We start from the raw sequence: 21,679 nt of genomic DNA, 5'->3' as shown, positions 1-21,679 counted from the left end.
GGGCAAATGAACAAGACCGGGAGGCCGCTGCGGGCGAAGCTAATGACAGGCCTCCGGGCGGCCGCTGCCTTCTCCTGGCCACCGGGCGGCTCGGCAGTAGAGGGAGAGGGAACACATGTATAACTGGCAAGGCGGCGGCCTTGGCGCGGCTCCGGCTCGCGTTGAGCTCGCTGCTGCCCACGTCATGCCCAGAGATGATGCCAGGCTCGGAACATGCTCACCGAGTCGGGGAGGGCGGCCGTTTCGTGCTTCGCCATCCCTCGGGCGCATCCCCAGGTGCGCTGCGTCGTGCACGGAAGGGCGCTCGGCTGATCACTTTCCGATCGCAATCTCCGGGTGCGCACGCAACATGCAGTACGGCTCGAAAATCAGCAAGACATTGGCTGCCCCTCGGGAATTCTCCGTGGTGTGCTTTGTTGTGGTGAGGCTCGTACCGCAACTTGTTCTCGCGCCCCGCGCGTCGCTTGCAGCGCTTCCATAAAATCCGAAACTGAACTGATAGAGCAAAGGCGACATGCGTTATAATAGAGACAACTTACACATATTACACGTATCAGACTAGTCAGTGTCGCGGAGATTACATTTGAAAACTTTTTGAAACGTGCTCTTCATTTCTTTTTTTTTTTTTTTCGAGCCTGCCATCGCATCAACTTGAAAACTTCGGTGCGTCACGCAATTTCCCCTCTCCACAGATTACGCAGCAAACTCGAAATGTAACCATCCATTCGCACGGCAAGAGAATACAGAACAAGGAAACCTCGGTCGATTTCGGTGATTTACATCAGTCATTCGCTAACATGTCCATCGTCAGGTTAGGCTCGCGGTACGAATACATAGTTTTCATTGACGTCACCGTGGTCGCCATCTTGGAGTAGTAGCTGGTTGAGATGCTGCGTGAACTCTTACTCGAACGCGCGGAGGAAGAAACGGTGACGTCAGATTAGTGCCGGTGCCCCCTAGCGTTCCTTTGTGTTCCCCCTTGGCGCGTGTGGCGAACGGAAGAAAGCGGGGAGAGCACAGAAGAACGCGGGGACCGAACGACTGTGTGTCCTCCCCAGCACTGACACGCTCTAATGAGATAAAAAGTCAGGGTGGCCGCCATGTTGAGGTACTCTGTGACGTCACGTGAAAACTATGTATACGGGTGCTGTAGCATCTGGGTACTTCGATCAAATACAGTGATTTTGTTCCGACAACGCTCTTTTATATCGAGGATTTCACGTTCCGTTTGTGGTCTATTTTGTCCTCCAACACTTCTGAGCACTATGCGCTACAACATTAAAATATGGTGTCTATGCGAGTTCTCCATCTCTCCGATATTGGCATGCTAGAATAGGCCGTGCGCGGACGCACATGAACTGAAACGCGGCAAACATGCGCCCACGGTGCCAAAGTGTTGGTCATGGCCTGCCACCGGTCAAGAGCTGCGCGACGAGGGCGCCTTTAGGCGTGCCACGAGAGTGGGCCGGCCGACCTCGCATCGCGAGCCAGCTAGTGCCGCCAAACGCGTGCGCGCTGGCACGCTGCGCTGTGCGAAATTATGGGCGGTGTTTCCGCTCCCACAGGCCGAGAGTGCCAATTCTGCAATGCTTTTGAGAGTCGCAGGTCGATGTTATTTACTGCATACATGTAACGGCGGAACATTTCCGAGCCTCGCGTGCGTGCTGTCTCGAGATATATAAGCACGCGGGCACGGCATCCAGGGCCGTATACGCAACTCTGGCGTTTTGCAAATGCGTCAGAGTGGTTTCATCTCGGGCGGATGTTGCTGCAGCGCTCGAACAGCGATGGTATAAAGTCTAATGGAGTGGGCGGAATTCAAGCACCGATGATAGCCGCCGATGCTGAGACGGCTCGCCGCAGACGTCGAACCCACAATCTGCATCCACGTGTCTTGTCGAGCTGCTGGATGGACGGGTGGCTTAATGCGCGCGGCGGTCGTTTCTGGGCGAGTTGGTCCTGTCCGCGCAATGACCGCAGCGCTTGTGCGGCCGCCTCGGTGGTTCCGCAAACAAAGCGACTTCCCAGGGACGCCGCAGGGGCGGCGCACCGCTGAGCCGCCGGAGCGCGGTTTCTTTTAGCCCCATTGTCCTGGAATCCTCCCGTGGGCAGCCACGGGGACGCATTAGGCTCACCTGAGACCGCGCCTAACACGACGATCGACCAGAACGGCCGAGACAGCGCCCGCTCCAGGAGCTTGAATCATGCCGAAGGGACCATTTGGTCGGCCTCCAATGTATAACGATCCGATTCCAACCGAGGCGGCCACTCATTGTTTCCCAGGAGCTGCTCGCTGGGATGACCCCAGCAGTGGTGCATGTCGGAGCAAGGCTCGGAAGCCGGAAAGCACAAATGCCGCTTCGCACGCGACTACTAAAATTCTCCGCGAGGCGGAGGAGGCGCGACATGTTTGCTCGACTTGCTTTGTTCTCCCGCAGCGGAGGATCGCATAAAAAGTGTTCGCAGTGACAATGCATAGATAAACACGCGCCGCCAACCGATTGGGGTAGCAGCAAAGCTTGCTCGCATTTCGCTCGACTGCCCTCGCGGAAGCGCGCTGAAGGACCATCAGCGACGAGGTGGCCGCTGAGGCTCTACAACACGGCAGCGCGCACTCGTACGGGGCGTGCACAGGCAGTGGTGCTGGAGGACAGTCGCAAGCACACGACGGCGGAAGATCGGGAACGGCGGCCCGCCGCGAGGACACCGATCCCGTCGCCGCAACGCGTGCGAAATCCGCGCGCGCCCCAAATAGGCGTCGCCTCGATTGGGATGCGGCGCACGTCGGCGGCACCCCCGTCCGCCGAAGGGCGCGATTGCATGCAGCCACCACAAACCGACCGAACAGCGGCGGAGATAAGGTCCTCTCCCAAGCCAGTGAAGAAGAAAACAGGCTGCGGCTCCTCTCGAGAGGAAGAAACCCGCCGGGGGAGACGACCGCGGCGTCCATCCCGGCCCAGGGCGCGCGTGATCGCCATGCAGAGATGGCGATGCCGGTCAGCGGGAGTGCGCCTTGCCAACCGGTCCGCGCGGCTCCACGCCGCTGGAATGCTGCGATGCATCTGTCTTCGGCGGCAACGAAGATAGAGAGAGGTCGCCGATCGGCGAACTTGTACAGAAAGGCCGCTGGGACTGCGAGCGACCGCACTTCGGAAATGATTACAGAAGCGCACATTGCATTTAGCTGTGCGCGTTTGTGGTTTCCTGAAAGCTTGGCCACGAATAGGGGACGACTCGATAAGAGAACTGGCGTACGCTCACCGAACTTCGTTATCGCAGAACTGTGGGCAAAGAACGCATACTTTCGTTGTACAAACACTTCTTGACGGGCGCGGAATACCAAATACAACGATTTCGTTATACCGGTCATTTCGATATAGGCGCGAAATTCGCGGCCATGCAGATAGTGCGCAGTATAAAGCATCGTTTTAACATTTGAATTAGAACTGAATGTAATGAGATCACTTGAGACAGCGCGCTGTCTAGCATATGTATTTATTTGGCTGACTCGGGGTCGCGTATATGTCATATATCAACCTGCTCCCAGTATAGCTGCGATTTCCTTGTGTTCAGGTACGCCTTGGTATAGCGCCGCTCTGCTTTTGCTCGCTGAGAAGCGCGTAACTTATCAAAATGGAAGAATAACATACTAGAAAACGAAGGCCTCACGAGAGCATCTGAGTTTGCATTAGAGCAGAAAGCGCAGGATCTCTAGTGAACCAAGGAGACAGCGAGCGATAAGATAAGTCAGGACGGAGAGCCTACAGGCTGACGTGCCCCACGTCACCTGGCGGAGCGTAGGAATATACGTGCGGAGCGCCGTGTGAGTATGCGTTGCCATAAAAGGCGCGCTTCTGCCGTCTTCGAACGAGCAACAAAGGCTGTCGAGCACAACTCAGCGCTCGCCCGCCTTTCTCACAGCCACTGCCGTTCGTCGACGCTAGTCGACAGAGGGAAAAAAAAAAAAAAAAAAAAGAAACTGTGTACTCGGGTAGTGGAGGTGAACGGCGTTCCCGTGTCGGTGTCTGCAGGCAGCAGACAATCGTACCGTCTGTCTCGGCCTTAACTGTAAGCAATCAAGCACACTTCCGCACCAACAAGTGAGCAAAAAACACTGTCGTAAATATTATATTGTCTTCACTACGCTCTGCTGTAACAAAAAGCTGCGGTAACTACGAGTGTGGAGAGTGAGTGAGCGAGCGGGCAGCTAGTGACTACGCAAATTCGTGCGTGCGTGTCTGTGTTATGAGAGAGAAACCCTTGGGCTTTGTACGTAACCTGCCGCATGACATGATTTTTTTTCCTCGGAGGGGCCAGCAATGACCACCGATCCGCGGTGAAATAAAACGCGACCTTCGAGGTCTCCAAGTGGATACAGTTTTGAGCTTGAGGATCCAGCCCGAGATTCTTACGCGTTCACTTTCTCGTCTCGTCAATGTCGATCGGCCAGCCGCCGGAGGTCTTCGTCACCGCCGTGCGTGTGCAGCAAGAAGCCTCCTTTCCCGGAATGCTGCCCATCAGCCGGGCCACGTGACCTCGCCGTTGCCACACTCCCGTCGCTGGCCCCGTATAATTTCGTTCTCGGCGTGCGGTGCGTGGCCCCTCCTCGGAGGCTGCTGTCCCGCTGCTGGCTGTGGCGGCGGGGGCCGCACCGAATCCGGTTCGTGACCCACCCCGGTGAACCGCGAAGGCCTGTGTGCGTCGTCGGACGGCCGCTCACGAGCGCGCGTTGTGGCCGATTACCACACGATGCGCGTGCAGTCAGCACGGTGGCGCCTTCGAAGAAGCACTCACGTGACCGGAAGAAAGTAGTAACCCGCGAGCCCGGAAGTGCGAGCTTTCAAAGCCGTGCCTTATTGCACGCGACGTGTTTTCACGAGTCACGACGCCCCATAACGAGTTTTCAGCAGACGCCAGTCACGTAACGAATTTATCGACTGAAATATTATTTGCGTTTTTTCTTTTTCTCATCCTTCTCCGATTGATCAAAGATGAGCATGGTGCATGTGCAAGTCCCGGTCAAAGGGCTTAGGAAAACGTCACGGCAAAAGCTCTGGTAGCTGTACGAGTGTCTCGTAAGGCTATATGGCCAGGCATGAACATCACTCGTTCGGCCTCTCGAAGAACCTGTACCGCGGCGTTCCACAGTTTACCTTCACATGGGAAAGAGGTGTCATGGCCTCACAGTGTTACTCGGAAGCACTGTGTAACGTTACAGCGAGAAGGCACATTAGTCTGTACCGCTATCTACACTGCGCTTCACACGAACTCATCAGCCAACTGAAGCCTGCGCGGCTCTAAACAACAGCCACCTGTTTGATGCTCAGGAGGCATCCGAGACCTTTCTCAAAAGAACGGGTCGGGAACAGCGGGAGCGACTGTGGCTCAGGGCTGGCGAGGTCGCCGCAGCGAGGCCATCCATCCGCCGAGCGCGGTTTCGCCATGGCATCTCGATGCGCACCGGGGAGCCGCAAGCTCCGCGCGGCCGCGGTAGCCGGCGAGCGGAACGACCTCGCGGACCGCATGCAAATGGATGGCGCCGAGGAGCGCATCGGCGGCCGTTCCCACCGGTGGCGACGATCGGCGCCGATAGCTGCTTCCCGCCGCTGCTAATGAGACGCGCTCCGGGCGGCGCAAGATGCAAACGGGGTGAGCTGCTCATGAGAAGCAGAACCATCTTTGCTCCACTTTGCAAGCCCGCATCTTCCTTGTTATGCGCGGCATCTGCAACACGTAACGCAGCCTGATTTTGCACAGCGACTTGCTCCGTGCATCACCCGTGTTCGGAATGCACGCCCCATTGAACACGCTCAAGACCATGCATCGATCCGGGCGCATTCCTTGCTCGGGGTGTTATCTCGCGACGCTAGTAGTTGATTGCGTGCTTTTCTTTACTTTCTTTTTGCATGGATACTCTCTCATTCGCTCATGTGACAGTGCCAGTCATCTATAGCGCTTAGTTGACCATTTTATACCACGCGTCAAAGGCATGCTGTTTCCTTGCCCCGGGGGCGTAAAGTAATTCTGCCTGTCGTTCCGTTGGTTGCCTCGCCCGACGTCCTTGCGAGAAGCACACCACACCACGCACGAGTCCTTGCCAGGAGAATCGGTCGAAACGGCCGCTCGCATAGAGGGCAGTCGTCACGCCCGGCATATGACTCCGATGGTGCAACGACACTGGATTCAGGAACAAGGCACCTCAGATGCTTTCTTTTTTTTTTTTTGCTTCTTCTACGAGCGAACGGCATTGCGCAATACACACAAATGGATGCAGCAGCGTTCTGCGGCATCTGATGTTTAATTCTACTCTGCTGTTATCCATTTCTTGGTTGCCGTTCTTCTCAATGCGGCCTTACATTGCGATGCCAGTGCCTAATTGGAAGCGCATGAAGCATGTACTCACCTCATGATCTGGCCTGTACGCTATGTCTTACCCTTCGTCAGTTTGCACAACATTAAGAGTCAAACAGGAGGCACCTACGTGGCCGTCTTATCATCAAGGGTTGCGTTCCCATACAGCAGCTGCTTGCTCTGGGCGTACGGCAGATGTCGAGGTGGCCCCTCTTAGAAGCGCGCCACATACACCGTTTCTCTCGCGAACTAAATGTTTTTTCCCGCGCTTTGTACAGGATATATATATATATATATATATATATATATATATCTTGCCCCGTTGTTTTCGGGGGCGCCATGTACGTGAGCGCCATCCTTGCTGTATGTCGACGACAACAAACCGCTTCGCGGGCGAGTCGTGCCGCGGACTCATTTTAATTCTCGTAGTGAATCGCAACACACCGCGAGGACTCCGCTGCTACGCGACAAGATGGGGCGGCCGATAGACAGCAACACACGCACACGAGTGCTGGTGGTTTCAAGACACGACGTTCACTAACTGCGTCGCTGCGAGGCAAATTAGCAGTTCGATCACGTCTTCCTTCCGGCTTCGGAGAGCGCCCTCCCGCGCGCGCGCGGATCCGGTTGGCTTCTTCGACAAGGAGTAATGCAAGCAGCCAAGCCGCGTCCGACCAATGGTGTCCCATGTCGCATTCTCCGTTTTTTTTCTCACGGTGCGACGACGGTTGGGCGCAAGCGCACCTTTTTCTTTCTTCTTCGATTAGCACCAACAGCGATTGGCCAGAGTCAGGGCGCTCCATTTCCGTTTTCCCATATCTCGGGCTTCTTTGTCGTCCCCGTGTCCCACAGGACGACGCTAATCTGTCTTCGTTCATCGACGCTAGTCGGTGTGCGCGTCGAGTATCCGCCTGCGCCGCCGTATACTCCATGTTGCATCTGCACGCGCTGTCGCGAAACGCACTGGGAAAAAAGAGAAAGAAAGGAGAATCGACAGGAGCGCGCAGGCGGGGCCGTTTAGCCGATATACATATAAGTGTACGTGTACCGTACCTGTCGTTCTCACCTCTTGTGGTTTGGTCGCTCGTGCAAAGGCTTCGTTCGTGGCTGCACGCAAAGCCACAAGAATAAGTAATAGTTAAGAAAAAAAAAAAAGAACGCTCGAGTTCCAGATGTGGGGTCGTGCATGAGGGATACACAGCGTGGCGAAATGCAGAAAATAAAGGGGCGGCGCGCCGAATGGCCGTCCGTCCTTGTTTGCGCCTAATTGGCGCCTTCCTGCGTCGCCCCGGAACATGAGCAACGGCCGCTCGTCCTCTCCTTCATTGGTGTATATAGCCGTGTCACGCCGGGGCCCCCCCTTCTCTCCATCCTGTCCGCGCTGCCGACGCTCGGGTGGGCCATCCCGGTCCAGTTTGCTCGTTTCGCTCATCTCCTCACCCTCTAGACCTTGTTTTCGCTCTTCCGTCTGCTGCGCTCCCCTCCCTTTTCCTAAGTTTGCCGTCCTAATCAACGCTGCACTTCGCCGCGGCCACAGCCCGTCGGCTTCCGCAGGGTTCCGAGGAGGACGCTTCATTTCCGTCATACAGACCCACGAGGCGTACAAAAATAAGATCCTCGTCAAGGGGCCAACGAAAGCTTTAACGCACCGAGCGACACTGTTTGTCTCAATGAGGATGACGGGTGGTGTGATATCTGCGGAAGTGGCGGCGCGCGCTAATAAAGCGCCCACTTGATGCAGGGTTCACTAGCGAGTGAGTGTCTGACGTGTTGCTGGTGGCGTAAAAGTTTTCATGCGGAACTTTTAGAGGTGGGGAGAAAAACAAATAATAAAATAAGAACGCAACCTATTTAATACGCAAAAGCTACGTCGCCAGTGTACCATTAGAGGTGCAACCAAGCCTACGACGCAGTTGTTTTGCAATAGTTTCACTCTGACGATTACGAGAGAATGTACGACGAACACACCGCGTATCTCTTAAATTATAAGCACTATCGCCTGATCGAGCCCATAGGCGGCGACGGGCCGATGACTAGCTACGTAACACATCATGCCATACCTCCAAGTTTGTACGCAACCAGGCGCGCGCTGTACGAGTCTCTGCACCGCCGCGGCACTTTCTTAATAGCGAGGCGTCGCGGGTGGCCTTAGACCCGTGAGTCGCTCGCCTCTAGACTCTGCTGTGCGGAGGAGGCCAAGTTCTCGAGGCGCGCGCTTCGACGCCGCCGAGCTTCCTGGAGATGCGCGGTGCTTCTCAAACAATGGAGGCCGAAACGAAGAGTGCGCCGAAATGTGCCGACCGCGATCAGGAGACGGCTCCCCCTCGCCGACCGGGCGGCGGCACTCGTGCGCCGTCCTGGAAGATCGGAAAAGCGGACGACAACGGCCCGGAAGGAGGCAACGGGCTTTCGCCGTGGAGTCGCGCGAGAAACCGACGGTCCACGGTACGTGGCAACTGTCGACTAGCAATAATGACGACAAAAACAATAAGGACAACGAGGATTCAAGGTTTGATAAGAGCTATCGATTCAATCATTTGCGTCTTTTTTTTTCTGCCTTGCTAGTATTGTATTGACGTTCCCACGGGACTGCAGTATGTGTAAATAAATAAATAAATAAATAAATAAACGCATAAATATGATCAAGTCTTTCTACATTTAAAATGCCGTCACAAAATCTCTCCCATGCGACGACGTGAAAGCTTGTAAATTCTAACAATATAATAACAGGAGTTCTAATAACGACCAAGCGGCGACCATTGCAAAGTTACAAACTTTATGAATTTTGCAGAACTCCGTGTTCTGTGGAAATCACGTGTGGGGATCGACTATGTTTTGCATTCACTCCACTACAACGGATTTTCTGTTTGCCTATTCGGCTTGCCGTGAGTTGAGCGCCACTTTCTCCGCTCGCGTAGTGGATACGGGGGACATGGGAAGGTAGGGATCAAGGGCCTGTCGCACTGCGTGCGGATCCATGCATTGAATACGAGCTGAGCGGAGCCCTCCTCCCAAGGCCAAACGCCCAAGTCAACCAAGCAGAACGGTCGTGAGGGCGAGCTGTCTGCTTCCCCACTCCTGTCTCCTCGCACGGGACACGACTGTGCACAATCGCACCGTGCCCACTCGGTTCCCAAGGACGCGACTCCAAGACGCGACCGCGGGAAGCGGGGAGCTTTGGCTCGACACTCTTGCAGCCACGCGCGCATCGCATTTCAAAACGCGTACAACAGCGGGATTCGTATCCGAAAGCGCCGTTCCGTTTGCCGACGACGATTGTGGTGGTGGTTATACGGGTCAGGCCGAGGGGGGGGGGGGGGGGTTCGAAAAACTCGATAGCTGCGCGGAGCTGTTCTTACAGCAGGGCGACCCGCGAGGTTCTCTCGGAGTGCGCCCCCGGAGGCAAAATGAAAAGTGGTTGGGCGGAACTGACACCGGGGTTCCCAGGGTTTCGCCTCTGCGAGCACCACGTTCTCTGTAGACAATGTCACAATGGTGTGCTAACAGCAGCTTCCGACTACGCACCAGAAAGGTCCATCGCGAAGCGTCACGCAACGCTGCTTCTGTGTGCACGATGTGGAAGAGAAAGATCAATGGCGCCAGTTGAACTGTGCAAGTTCTGTATAACTTCTTCTTCGGACGGGTACAATTTGATACGAAAAGCACAACGGCGGGCGCCCACGTGGTAACAACGCGCAAGGCAACGGGGCGCGCGCGCAGGGATGTGCAAGTTTTAGCACGAAGAAAAATGTAAAGTGTAGGCAGCGTTCTCGGTCGCCATCCTCGCTGCGGCGAGCGCCCATCGAAGGGACGGCGATCCGCGCTGCCGACTGGGCACCGTTGGCTCGCGGCCTGACCTCGGTCGACTCTCGCAGCGCATTTACTCTCCGCAGAGCGCGGCCGGTTCGCGGCACTAATTGGGTCAGCCTGCGCCGGTGTGTGTCCTTGCGAAGCTGGCTCCGGCAACGTCGAAGACCGGAACATCGTGGCGCCTTCCCGCGATGCTCGCCGACTCGTTCCGTCGGTCCTACGTACAGAGAGCGGTGCATCGGCCGTGATGAGCTCAAATCTTACGCTCTCTTGTTGCGTGGGTAGGCCGTCTGCTCTGCGCCACGGAGGGGGTCACGCGCGGGTCAATGCAGAGTGCCCGTCGTGTTCTAAACTGTGGTTGATCGCTCGCGAAAGATCAGTGACGCAAGCCGTGCCTCGGTCGCGCTTCCGCCAGCGCGGTTCCTCGGTTTCCGTCATGGAAAATATAGTTGCAGCGTTCTCGAACATTTTCCAAGTTGCGGTGCGAATTTTGGCGCTAGACCACACGTAACGAACGAGAGCAATCAGCGCATAGCGGGCGGGGAAGCAACGTTAACGTGAGGGTGAATATATTCTACGAAGCACGTAACGTGTGTGTTTATCGAAATTGTTAAAAAAAATAGATAAAATAAATAAATAAATAGAACTGGGGTCTCGAATCTGAAAATTTTTCGTTTATTATAGGGGTGTGAGAATATTCGAAACTTTCAGCGAATCAAATATTGCCTTATTCGATTCGCACTCGGAAATAAATAGTCGCCATTCGTAAATAAGAGTTATTTCGAGTACTCAAGCCCTGCCTATGCGAACAAATTTAATGCTAATAAGCTAGCTCCAAATGCCCCGTTTGCCTCGTAATGTGCAATGTAATGACAGAGGCAGGCCCGTAGCCATAGGGCCGAGGTTCCTAGACCCCTTCCCTCCCCCCCCCGAAATTTTGGTGAAGTCGGTGTTTTTACCAAAGATAAATAATGAAAATATGTGTTTTTCTCAAATAGTCAAGGTTTTCAGCAAGCCCCCCCCCCCCCCCCCGAAAAAAAAAAATATTCCTGGCTACGGGCCTGGACAGAGGGTTGTTAACATTGTGAATATAACCGTACTTAGAGATCGATATCCACAATCTAAAACGGTAGTTCATTATCGGAAAACTATTAGTTTCGTTTCTGGCACTGTTCGATCTCTAGCGTAAAAACTGTGCGCATGGGGGTGTGAGGGGGAGCAGAAAGAAGCGTTTCAAGCGCTAGCTAATTGAAATCTGCGCATTTCTAGTAGCACTCTGCATGCTGCCAGGACAGAATAAGTGAGCTTCCAACTTCGTCTCCATTTATGTTCGGCACAAAACGCTGCAAGTATACAAAAACGTTAGGGGGCAGCTTGCACTTACTCGCGCAAGGCCTGGGTCACAGCAGAGCTGGTGAGCACGCTTCAGCTGCTCTTGTTAGCTATCTGTACAGAATGCTTGGGCGGTCATTTTGCGCGTGCCAGTTCATGATGATAATTTTCTATCTACGACACACGGCAGACCTCGACCATAACAGCCCTGTTGTAAAAGGTATGACTGTTGATGTCACGCTGCTTGAATATGATCCTTTCTGGCTTCATCCTTCGTCTTTTTTTTTTAAAATGCGAAGCATTTCTTAGCGAACCTTTGGCACTTTGAGCGTTTCTATCTACGTATCTAATCTAGCCGCCTACGTCTGGGCGCTCTCATGATCGTCCCTTAACTTGGTGTAGACAAAAATTGGCATGGGAGGGTAAGAGAATTTGACAAATGTGACCGTCGGGTCATGACACTGAACATCGTGAAAATCCTGTCGCGTACGTCGTCAAACCCTTTCCTCCAGACACGTGTGGCACATACCCGTTTACCACGGGACGCAGTGTACGGGTATGCGCCAGAGGAGATAGACAGATTATATCTTCCCAGGAGTGGCGAGAACAGACATTGGTAATTTAAATGCGAGAGCGTTAAGAAAAACCGGCATCGGCAGCTTTGATTCGACGAATGGAAAGAATAAAAATTAGGATCCCAGCAAGCATCGAACACAATCATTCTGCGTTGCAATCAGGTATTCTACCACAGAGCCACGCCAGGTCTATAAACTGGTTTGGAAAAACAGCTTATGCAGGCGTAATGTCGGTGCAACGTCAATTGTGGTTGTGGTGCTGGCTATCTAGTTTTACAAGAAAGCAATAAACACTACATATGTACCCCTACGATACATACGTCATACCAGATTAACGTCTGTGGTTCCAGTGTTGGCTCTGCTTTTATAAAGTCTAATAAACATTACATTTGTATTACTATGATTCAGCAAGCTATATTCAAGCGTTGCTAGACCCTGGAGGAATACGCTAACGAAAGTTACGTATGATATTCACATCATCGCACCGTAAAGTGCACTTCCTTTTGATAATACTGACGTATCTGCTTTAACGTGAGTGCTGACATTACGTCAGACCATAAGTTACCCTTTAAACGCCAGTGTTGTCGTCGTGCCTGGTAAGCCTCCGATGTGCACACAATTACTACACTTACAAAAACACGTCGATCCTCGTCGTATAACTTGGCTCAAAGCCAAAAATGCAGCATAAAAGTACTCGCTGACTGCTTCGCATGAAACCGATTCCCACAAGGCGTGGGATCTGCCGATTCTTTTTTTCTGACGTTAGATAGCGTTTATTAATGTTTAATTTAACTCTTTTTCATGCATTTTCCTTATTAACTACAGTGTGGCGAATCCTCACCGCGAATATGGAGTCAGGTTCCTTAGACGACAACAACAGCTTCGGACAATGTTGCCCCGCTTCATGTGTTATTGCAGCATAACCAGTCGCCCCAGACCGTCAACTTGCATGAGATGCGGGATTCTCCAGCAAGCAGCAATTTCGGGTACTTTAACGTCGAGTCAACTGCGCATATCTGCGCGACCTTGTCGAAAAAAAAAAAAAAAAACACTCGGGAAATGTTGCGCGTCCCATTGCACGGAGATGTCGACGGCAATTTGACTGCCGCAAGGCGCTATTTATGTCTTCCGCGACGGCCCACCGCCAGCAGATAGGGAAAAAATAAAACTCGCCGCGGTCCCATTTTGCCGCGGTAGCCCATCGAACACGGCGTGGCCTTCTTTCCCATCCCTTCACGCAAGTCGTTCGAGCGACGGCGGCGCACCGAAGACCGCAATCGTTGAAGGGGGACTGTCTCATGGCCTAGCGTGCATTCATTTTGACCAGAAGGCAATAATTAACGCGTCTCTTCCACGTGTGAGGCGCTTCACTGGAGCCTTAACGTCCAGCAACACGAAACCCTGTGCAGTGCCAATTACTGTAGTCAACGCAGCATTACTCGGAAATTACAGCCCTACAGGCAGATGACGCTCAGTCAAGCTTGTCGAAGCGATATGGTAAACGCAGTAAACCGAGACTGTCGGAAGCGTTGATATCATCCAATATTTCCAGCGCTATTAAGAAGAGAAAATAGAGCAACAGTTCAGCGTTCTTCCCTTTTCCGAAATCCCTCTTTCTTGTTGAAAGCCCTTCAAAGACACGCTCATGCAATGTCGCGGCATCGTTCGTTGTACATGGACCCTGGCTCGAGGCACGACCGGCGTTTCTGCAGGTGACGTCATCACTCCCTTTTCCTAAATATTTGATGCCCGGCCACTAACAACGGACTGCCCAAATGGTAGCCTGTCCGCAGTACCGATACCCGCGGAGCAAGTACGGTATCTTCGAAAGGCCCTGAAGTCCTGAGCACGGCGCTTGTTGTTAACGGCACGGCGCGTTGCGCGGCGTCTATGGTGGCCACCACGTAACCGACATTCCCTGCCTGCCAGCCAAAATCTGGGGAGCAGCATCGGGAGGGGAAAATAAGGGTATTCAGTAAAGGGTCGCTCCCCACCGCCAACGGTCGGTGGCCCGGTCGGCCGTGAAAGGAGGAGGCTGCATCTCCCTCGGTCGGCAGCCGGCGGACGCCAACCGCCGCGCAACACACCTGCCCTGTCACGTGACTGCTAACGGCATCGCGCCCCGAGCGAACGACAGATGTTCACCGAGCGCGATGCGGCAAACACCAGCCAGTGCGTCCTTTAACCATTAAATATCCCCCCCGCTCACTCGTCTCCGCAAGGCTCGTGCGCCAGCGGCGGTTGTACCATACCAGGTGCCAGCGCGGTCCTGTCGACGGCGCTCGATTGTATAATTCGACGCGGCTTCGGAAGGCGCCTTTCGCCCGTGCAGCCGAGCGTTTGTCCTAGAGGAAGCGCGTCATTTAAACTGCCGGCCAGGGACGGCGTCACACGGTGCCCGTCGGGAAAGCCGAGAATGCACCAGAAGCCCAGAGAATTCAGTTTTTAAATTTAGCGCTTTTCCTTTTTGTCTATTTTAGTTGTACTGATTATCGCGACGACACGCCACATGTGGCTGACACCGCACACTGCCGAAATCGACCGATGCGCCCTATGCCAATGAAAATCGGGCCACAACAATACATCTGTACTCAATACCGTATAGAGTACCGTAATATACTGCAATAGACCGATCTCACCAGACCATCTGCGCATGCGCGAGTTTCCGACAGTGGCACTGCCGCCATCTTAGTTGTAGTTCTCGGAGCGCTGCTGGTGCGGCTGCTTGCTGCGTGCTTCAGGTATATTGCCGTTTTGCACCAATCCTCGACACGCAAGATGATTGAACGCGGTGGAAAACTGTGTCTGCACCTCCAATGTATGTTATTTTATTTCAGGTTAAACTGCATCCTAGCGCTAAAATAAAAAAAAGAACAGTTGATAGTGCTTACATGTGACGAGGTCGTCTCGTTGGGTTGATGAGCTTGGGTCGTTTTGCTGAATAAATATTAGTAATAAAAAAAGAAATCACGTTCCCGTCGTAATGAGAGCAAATATCTTCTTCAGTGAACGCAAGACACGCAAGCGACACAAGCTACAGTATCCGGGAAAAAAGACTTGCCTAAACTGTGTAGAACTCTCCGCTACACGACAACAGGAGAAAAAAAAAAGCCGAAGGGACGAAAAACAGAAGCTTATTGCGCTTTTTTTTTGTCGAGGCGACTGTTTTCATGTAGACTGTGTTGTCAACGCAAGACTTCGATCACAGTAATAAGTTAAACGTGAATGAAAAAAACTGTCGCCGTGAACCAGGTTAGAGGCGCGTCCGCTGAACGGTGACTGGCCGCTCATGCCGTTTGCCAAAGGTTAACATCACAAAAATCTCGTGAATGGCATAATATTTCCTGCTGTACAAGGAATGGATGAGTCAGTAAGAGATTTTGGCGACACACGCAATGCGGCGGACAAGCAGTAGCTCGCTCCGGCTGGCGGCGGAGGCCTCAGCCGGTGGCTCGGCGCCGGTATCGTCGCTAGGCCTACCGCTTCGAAACGGCAGTGTACGGTTAATAGCCCACGCTCATAAAGAAGTTCAGCTTTGATACCGCTGTTGCCCGCTTTATGATGCGTTCACAATAATATCGCATATTGAAAGGAATAGGGAAATCCCGGCGGCGGAGTTGGGTGCGATGCCGGCATGGCCGAGTTTTCGCCGTGCGCTCCACGGCGCGAGCTGTACACAGCATGCAGTTATAATCTTGGTCTCGTTCATGCTAGACGCTTGACAGTCGTCATCGCATTTGGTGAGAGGTCGGTTTAGGTCTCCCTATATATTAAAGCGATCTCTGTTGAGCCCGGAAAGGACGTTGTATCCAATCTGTCGCCGCTGGCGGCGATCGCCCAGGCAAGGGGATCGAGCTCGCGTTATATGAACTTTTGCTGTCGCCGATCGGTCCATCGTTCGCGCAGCAAGGTTGTTATGACGCAATAGGGCACTGAAAAACCACGATGCATCATGCACAGGGAGTTCACAAACACGTTGAACAAGAAAGTGCGCGGTAGTTGCGTCTCTGTCCGACTTCGTTGCCTGTCGCACACATTCCTGTCGGAACTTGAAATCCCAGCACACAGCACGTCAACCCAACCATCGCAAATCATCCAAATAAGGCCGCTAATGCAGCTCGCCAAAGCACCAGCTGTAGGCAGCTGAACGTACCGAGTACTACAAGTACCGGCATGCACTGCGGCAGCGGTGGCGTAGCGCAACTCGCGGTGAGATCGGTCTATTAGTACTCAGTACCGTGGCTTCGCCCGCTCTGCTCTCAGCTCCGCGTACGTGTCCCATTACTGACTCGTATGTTACAAACATACTCCACCCGCCCAAACTTCTTATTATTTTAATGCTCCGGTTAAATGCTGAAGCCAGCACTCCCGATTAGAAGAAGAGAAAATAACAATTTCTTAATGTTTCTTGCGTTAAAAAAAGCTTCATTTGCCTAAACTCAGAGTTGAAAGTGCAACATTAGGTTGTAATGTTGATGCTACATCCTGAACTGTGAGCTTGTAGTCTTTGAAACACTTATACACATACACACCTCGTCTTAAGGGCACGTCTGCATCGCAATTTAAAAAAAAAATCATAAAATAAAGGAACGCAGTTAACAACTGCTTTTAGTTGTCTGTGGACGACTGAATACTCTATAGGTCAAAGTATTTTGTCAATTTCAAAAAAATGGGACAGTCAATAGTAATGCTGAAACCACTCGCAAGTAATTATAGTAAAAGATCGTTTATTTTCAAGAGGAAATGAAGAAAGACACAAAATCCCTCTGGCCGCACCTTAAATGTTTACTATCTGTGCGGTATCGTAACTCTGCTTATCGTGCGGATGACAAGTTTAAGATGACAATGCTTTCCTGATGCAAAAAAAAAAGGCTCATTAATCGCCCATGAGTTTCTTGTCCCGCGTACTCCCCGCGTTCCCATGGCAACTTATTTGCCAACCTTTTATACGCCCATGCTCTATGCTTGTCCAGAACCCTTCTTTCTTTCATTTCTTAGTTCCTTTCCATTCTCCCAATCTCTTCTCGCTGTATTCTCTCCCCGTTCACATATACTCAGCCGCGTTTGATGCAGCTCGCTGAAGACACAAAGTATTTTTCTTAGGTCCCACAAGTACGCTACGTTGTTGGCCACAGACATCGATCACAGCGTCGATTTCTAATCCTGAGAACGGCCGGGCCCTATGACGCACACGACGCCGGTGACGCCTTTCTGACGAGGACGCACCGCGCTCAGGAAGTCAAGACAACAGCGGCAGTTCAGTATGCCGGGCGGAACCATGAAGCGGGAAGTGGTGCAACCGCTGCGTCGTCGCTTCACCTGCGCGGCGCCGCCGACGCCGGGATGAGGTCGCAATACGGCGCGTGCTGCATACATTCTCTCCACGAGAAATGGCGTGTAACACATGCATACTTACGGTCTGCGTTGGCCTTTCGTAAACGACGTGGCATAACATGGACGAAACTCTTTTTCAATTGCAAAAGACATGGAAGAAATTCAGCGGGCCGCGGTCCCTTCAGGAGAGGTCGCTTGTTTGCTGCTCGCCCGGAAAAGTGTGGCGACATGTGCTGTATCATCTACTCCATGCAACACACACGTTTAGCTAAGCTATCAGGAAGTTTACGGGAGCACGAAAAAATGAAGAGAAAGCAAACGAGCAAGAGAGATATACGAACGCCGCCTCATTGCTTTTCTCGTTTGTCCTTCGTTTCGTTAAGTTTCTATATTTGCTCTCACCTTGCTACGCTGTTTTTTTTTTTTTTTTTTAGCGGTCCCCGCGCATTACCAAACTTTCGCCCGTTCGCCCATCGACCGTCGGTGAGACAATGGCCTCTCAAAATTTCTTAACACACGCCTGGATGCTGTGAAAAGCGCGGCATGCGGTATGTTCGACAAGCTGTAAACATCTAACGCACAGCAAAAAAAGCAAATCATTGAGAAGCATGCGTTCACTGCCTTTTAATAGCCCAGAGCATGCACGCGATGGCTAAATGAACTTAAAGCAACAACCAAATCTCAACGCTCTTTCTCAGGGCGTTCAGACTTCGTTACAGCTTTTGACAACACTCGGCGGCGAGCTCATGACAAGAAAGATGACTCCTCCTGCCCCAATCCCATTTTTCTTTTTTCTTCTTTTCGCTAACAACGTTCGGATCAATGGTATCTTCGTCTTTGCTACGCATGAGTTTGTACTTTGCCCGCGATCTTATGTCTAATGATGTTTTTGAGTGCCCGAGCTGGGGCCCGCAAAACTGTTCATAAAGTGGCTTCGCGTAGGCCTCGGTCTTGTCATCCATATATGCAAAGCTAGCCGTCGCGAAAGCTTTTTTTTATCGTTTTTTTAAAGATGTTTTGCGCTTTCTTGCTCGTCCCGCTGGAAGGTGCCAAAACATTTCTCAGAACCAACAATCGCTTTTTTTTTTGTAACTAACATTTCCGCGTCACAGTTCCCACACAGGAACGTAACCAGGATTGAGGCTTGTGCCGCCCCTCGCCCCCTACACGCGCCACACTAGTGTAGGCAAATCGTGCGTACTGTCCAGCTGGGGCAAGCCATACGTGCTGCACGCCCGCAAAGCCGAAACAACTTGCGCGCGCACGAAGCCGCTTTCGCATGTACTCACTTGCAATGTGACTCGCCGCTTGGGTTGGACGACACGCAGGAGGCTCCATTCTTGCATGGATTTGGCGAGCAGGACACGAAAGCTGCGACAGAAGAGGCACGGGAAAAAAAAAATGGTGTCAGGTAATCTGCGGGCAGCATGGGACAAACAGCATACTCTAAACAGAGCCGTACAAAGCGTAGTTGGCGCACTCGAACGTCGACACCCGAGTGTCTACAGAGGTGTCTTGACAGTCACACGTAAAGTGGCACTCCACATGCTCGAGTGTCATAGCCAGCCGGAAATTACTTGAAACTGAGTGAACTTGATTATTCGCAGCTGTATGCAATACATCCGTGCTTAAAGGGACACTAAAGAGAAACAATGAATCGGTTTAGATCGATAAATTGTGCTCTGAGAACTCTAATGTCGTTAATTTCGTCATCACAGGTTTATTAATAGAGGAGGAAATTTCCCCGCGGGACGTCACGGATTTCAAAGTGTACTTATCGTGTTTTGGCGCCATTGGCTCAACAAAATTACCCCAAACTTGGTGTGTTAAGTCTATGGCTCCATCAGAGGACAATGTACTTCATTTTTACCGATTAGGAACTACGTAGTCCCTAGTAGGCGCCGTCAAAACATGTGACGTCACGGCGAATGGTGCGGAAACTTCAAGGTGGCGTCGCCAGCCACATTTTCTTTTTGCGAGTTTTCTCGCTTACTAAGCGTCTTCTCGCAGCAAGTGTGGTGTTTTTGGTATCGTGAAAGAGTACTTTACAAATATGAGAAAAATCGTTTTGCTCTTTAGTGTCACTTTAAGACCAGAAACGTGGCCCAGTTAGGTCTTGCACGACACATCGTGCAAGCTTGAAATGTTTCGTTGGTTGTTCTTCCTTTTTTTTTTTATTCTTGCGGTGCTGTCATAAATCCCCATCAAGGACAGGCATTTCGGAATGAAACAAAATATTCTGGGCCCGTCGGCTTTGAAATGAATAGGAGGCCGAAAAAAATAAAAAATAAAGAGGAAACCGTGAGTCCGTTTTCGGTATTCGCTTCGGGTGTTTCAGTCCGTACCCGTGGAAGGTACAACTCGCCAGCTCGGACTTAGGGGCGCGCGCAACTCGCGCTCCTGGATCAAGTCCGGCGGGCGGCTAAGGCCACTGGAACCCTGGACTTAGGGCCCCAGACACAAAGACACCAAGATATGCCTTCCTTTTTTTCCTTAAACAATGTTACACATGTATAATCCGTACCTCGCCTTCACGTGCAAGTTATTTTCCATGTGATAGAAGTCATCTTCGTCTGCGGCACGTTGCTTTCGGTCCTCGTCGTTTGATAATAATAACGGCAAAAAACGACTCGTTGGACACCGAGGTACTATGGTATAACTTATACTCTCAGCTAAACTAAGCACAAACCCGGTTCGCGGAATTTTTTTCACGAGGCTGGCGCATGCGGTCGATTGACGCTGTATTTTGATCGTGCGTATTGAATATTTACCAAGGGAGTAAAAGCGAGCTGCGGCGGCTTCTGAACAGCCTTCGATCGACTGCTTTCATGTTCCGGATAGATAAGCAATTTCACTGAACAAAAGCGGGAAAGAGAAAGACAAAGGGTGAGGAGAAGAAAGATGGCCGTTTCCGTTAAGACATTAGATATGCGACTGAGCTTTTTTGACTTTCAGGAATTATAGGCCCATATATCAAAAGAACCCCCTCGCCTGTTATAGCCTCTCTCGGCACACACACAGACGCCCATGTACTGCGACTTCGCGGCGGCCCTAAAACGCACTACTTTATGAGTACGGCCTTCAGCTCCTTTTTCCGATCGCCTGCGTGCCGCGCGAGCTTGCTGCGCGCTTTAGAAGTTCGTCGTTGCATATTTTTTTTTCTTCCCCTCGCTTCTGCATGCGAGTCACTCTCCTACGAGGCGACCAAGCTGGTCCTTTTTTTTTTCTTTATTATTTTTCCTTCGTATTCCCTCCCTGTCAAGGCTCGCTCCTTGCTTCTTGTTTCCACGATGCGGCAGCTCGGCGAGCTCGAAACAAAGTGCCAGTCACCAAGCGGGGACACGCACTCACGGGGCTGCGTGCGACAGGGCAAAATGCGAAGACGTCCGGCTGACAGAAAGCAGGCCGCTCCGTAGACCACGGCGCCGCAGCGAAGCAGTGCCGGTGGGAGCGAGCGCCCCGGCAAACGCGTCATCCTCAAGCCAGGCGCCGAGAGGGGAGCAGCGCTGTTACGTCCTCCCACACGACACCCACCGGGGCCGTTTCGCTGTTCCAGAGGCTTCCGCCAGCTTCTTTCACATATTCTTTTTTTCGTCATTAAGCGAAATTTAAATGAACCTTCTACGGGCGATGCCGTACGGCGTTAACAGAAATTGACGAGGCTGCACGCATGTAATCGCTCAACCCGAGCTCTTTTCTTTTTCGTTTATATATATATAAAAGTGCGACGAAAAAAGCACTCACGCCTACACAGAGAACACCATGTTTTCGTCGACAAGCGCAGCTGCGAGCTTTTCTCCTTAACGTGACATTGTTCGGCAGGGGCGTAGCCAGAAATTTTTGTCGGGGGGGGGGGGGGGGTTCAACCATACTTTATGTATGTTCGTGCGTGCGTTTGTATGTGTGCGTGTATATCTGCGCAAGCAAAATTGAAAAATTTCGGGGGGGTTTGAACCCCCCCAACCCCCCCCTTGGCTACGCCCCTGTTGTTCGGGCACGCAGCAGTTTACATTGTTCTAGGGGCAAACAAAAGGCGGTAATCACTGCGCTTATGTCTGGGCAAGAGACTACGCTTTCTACGATTGGTCCGCAATCTCGTTAACACCACTAATTAAAATCGACGCACCACGTGTCGCATATGAAGCGTCCCGTAGCCGCCATGCGCGTTTTGAAGCCCGCGAGTGCGGCAACAGCGAGGGCAGAGCGTTGTTCCTTTGTTCGGCTTTTCGGTCGCCGCTGCATCGGGGAGCCCCCTGCCGGCGGGACTCGTCTCGTTG

General features: G+C 52.3%; 1 protein-coding gene across 1 annotated transcript in view; it reads right to left on the bottom strand.

Annotated features, from left to right (window-relative positions):
* Window positions 1-21,679, bottom strand: part of LOC119397347 (neurogenic locus Notch protein) — a 96,603-nt gene that overhangs the window by 51,979 nt on the left and 22,945 nt on the right. Inside the window, exon 2 of the mRNA XM_037664783.2 lies at window positions 18,692-18,773. Coding sequence (XP_037520711.1) covers window positions 18,692-18,773 — 82 coding nt within the window. The remainder of the gene's footprint in view (window positions 1-18,691; window positions 18,774-21,679) is intronic.

The sequence above is a fragment of the Rhipicephalus sanguineus genome, chromosome 1 (assembly GCF_013339695.2).
Source record: "Rhipicephalus sanguineus isolate Rsan-2018 chromosome 1, BIME_Rsan_1.4, whole genome shotgun sequence".
NCBI lineage: Eukaryota > Metazoa > Arthropoda > Arachnida > Ixodida > Ixodidae > Rhipicephalus > Rhipicephalus sanguineus.
This window is presented reverse-complemented; position numbering and strand designations above follow the sequence as displayed.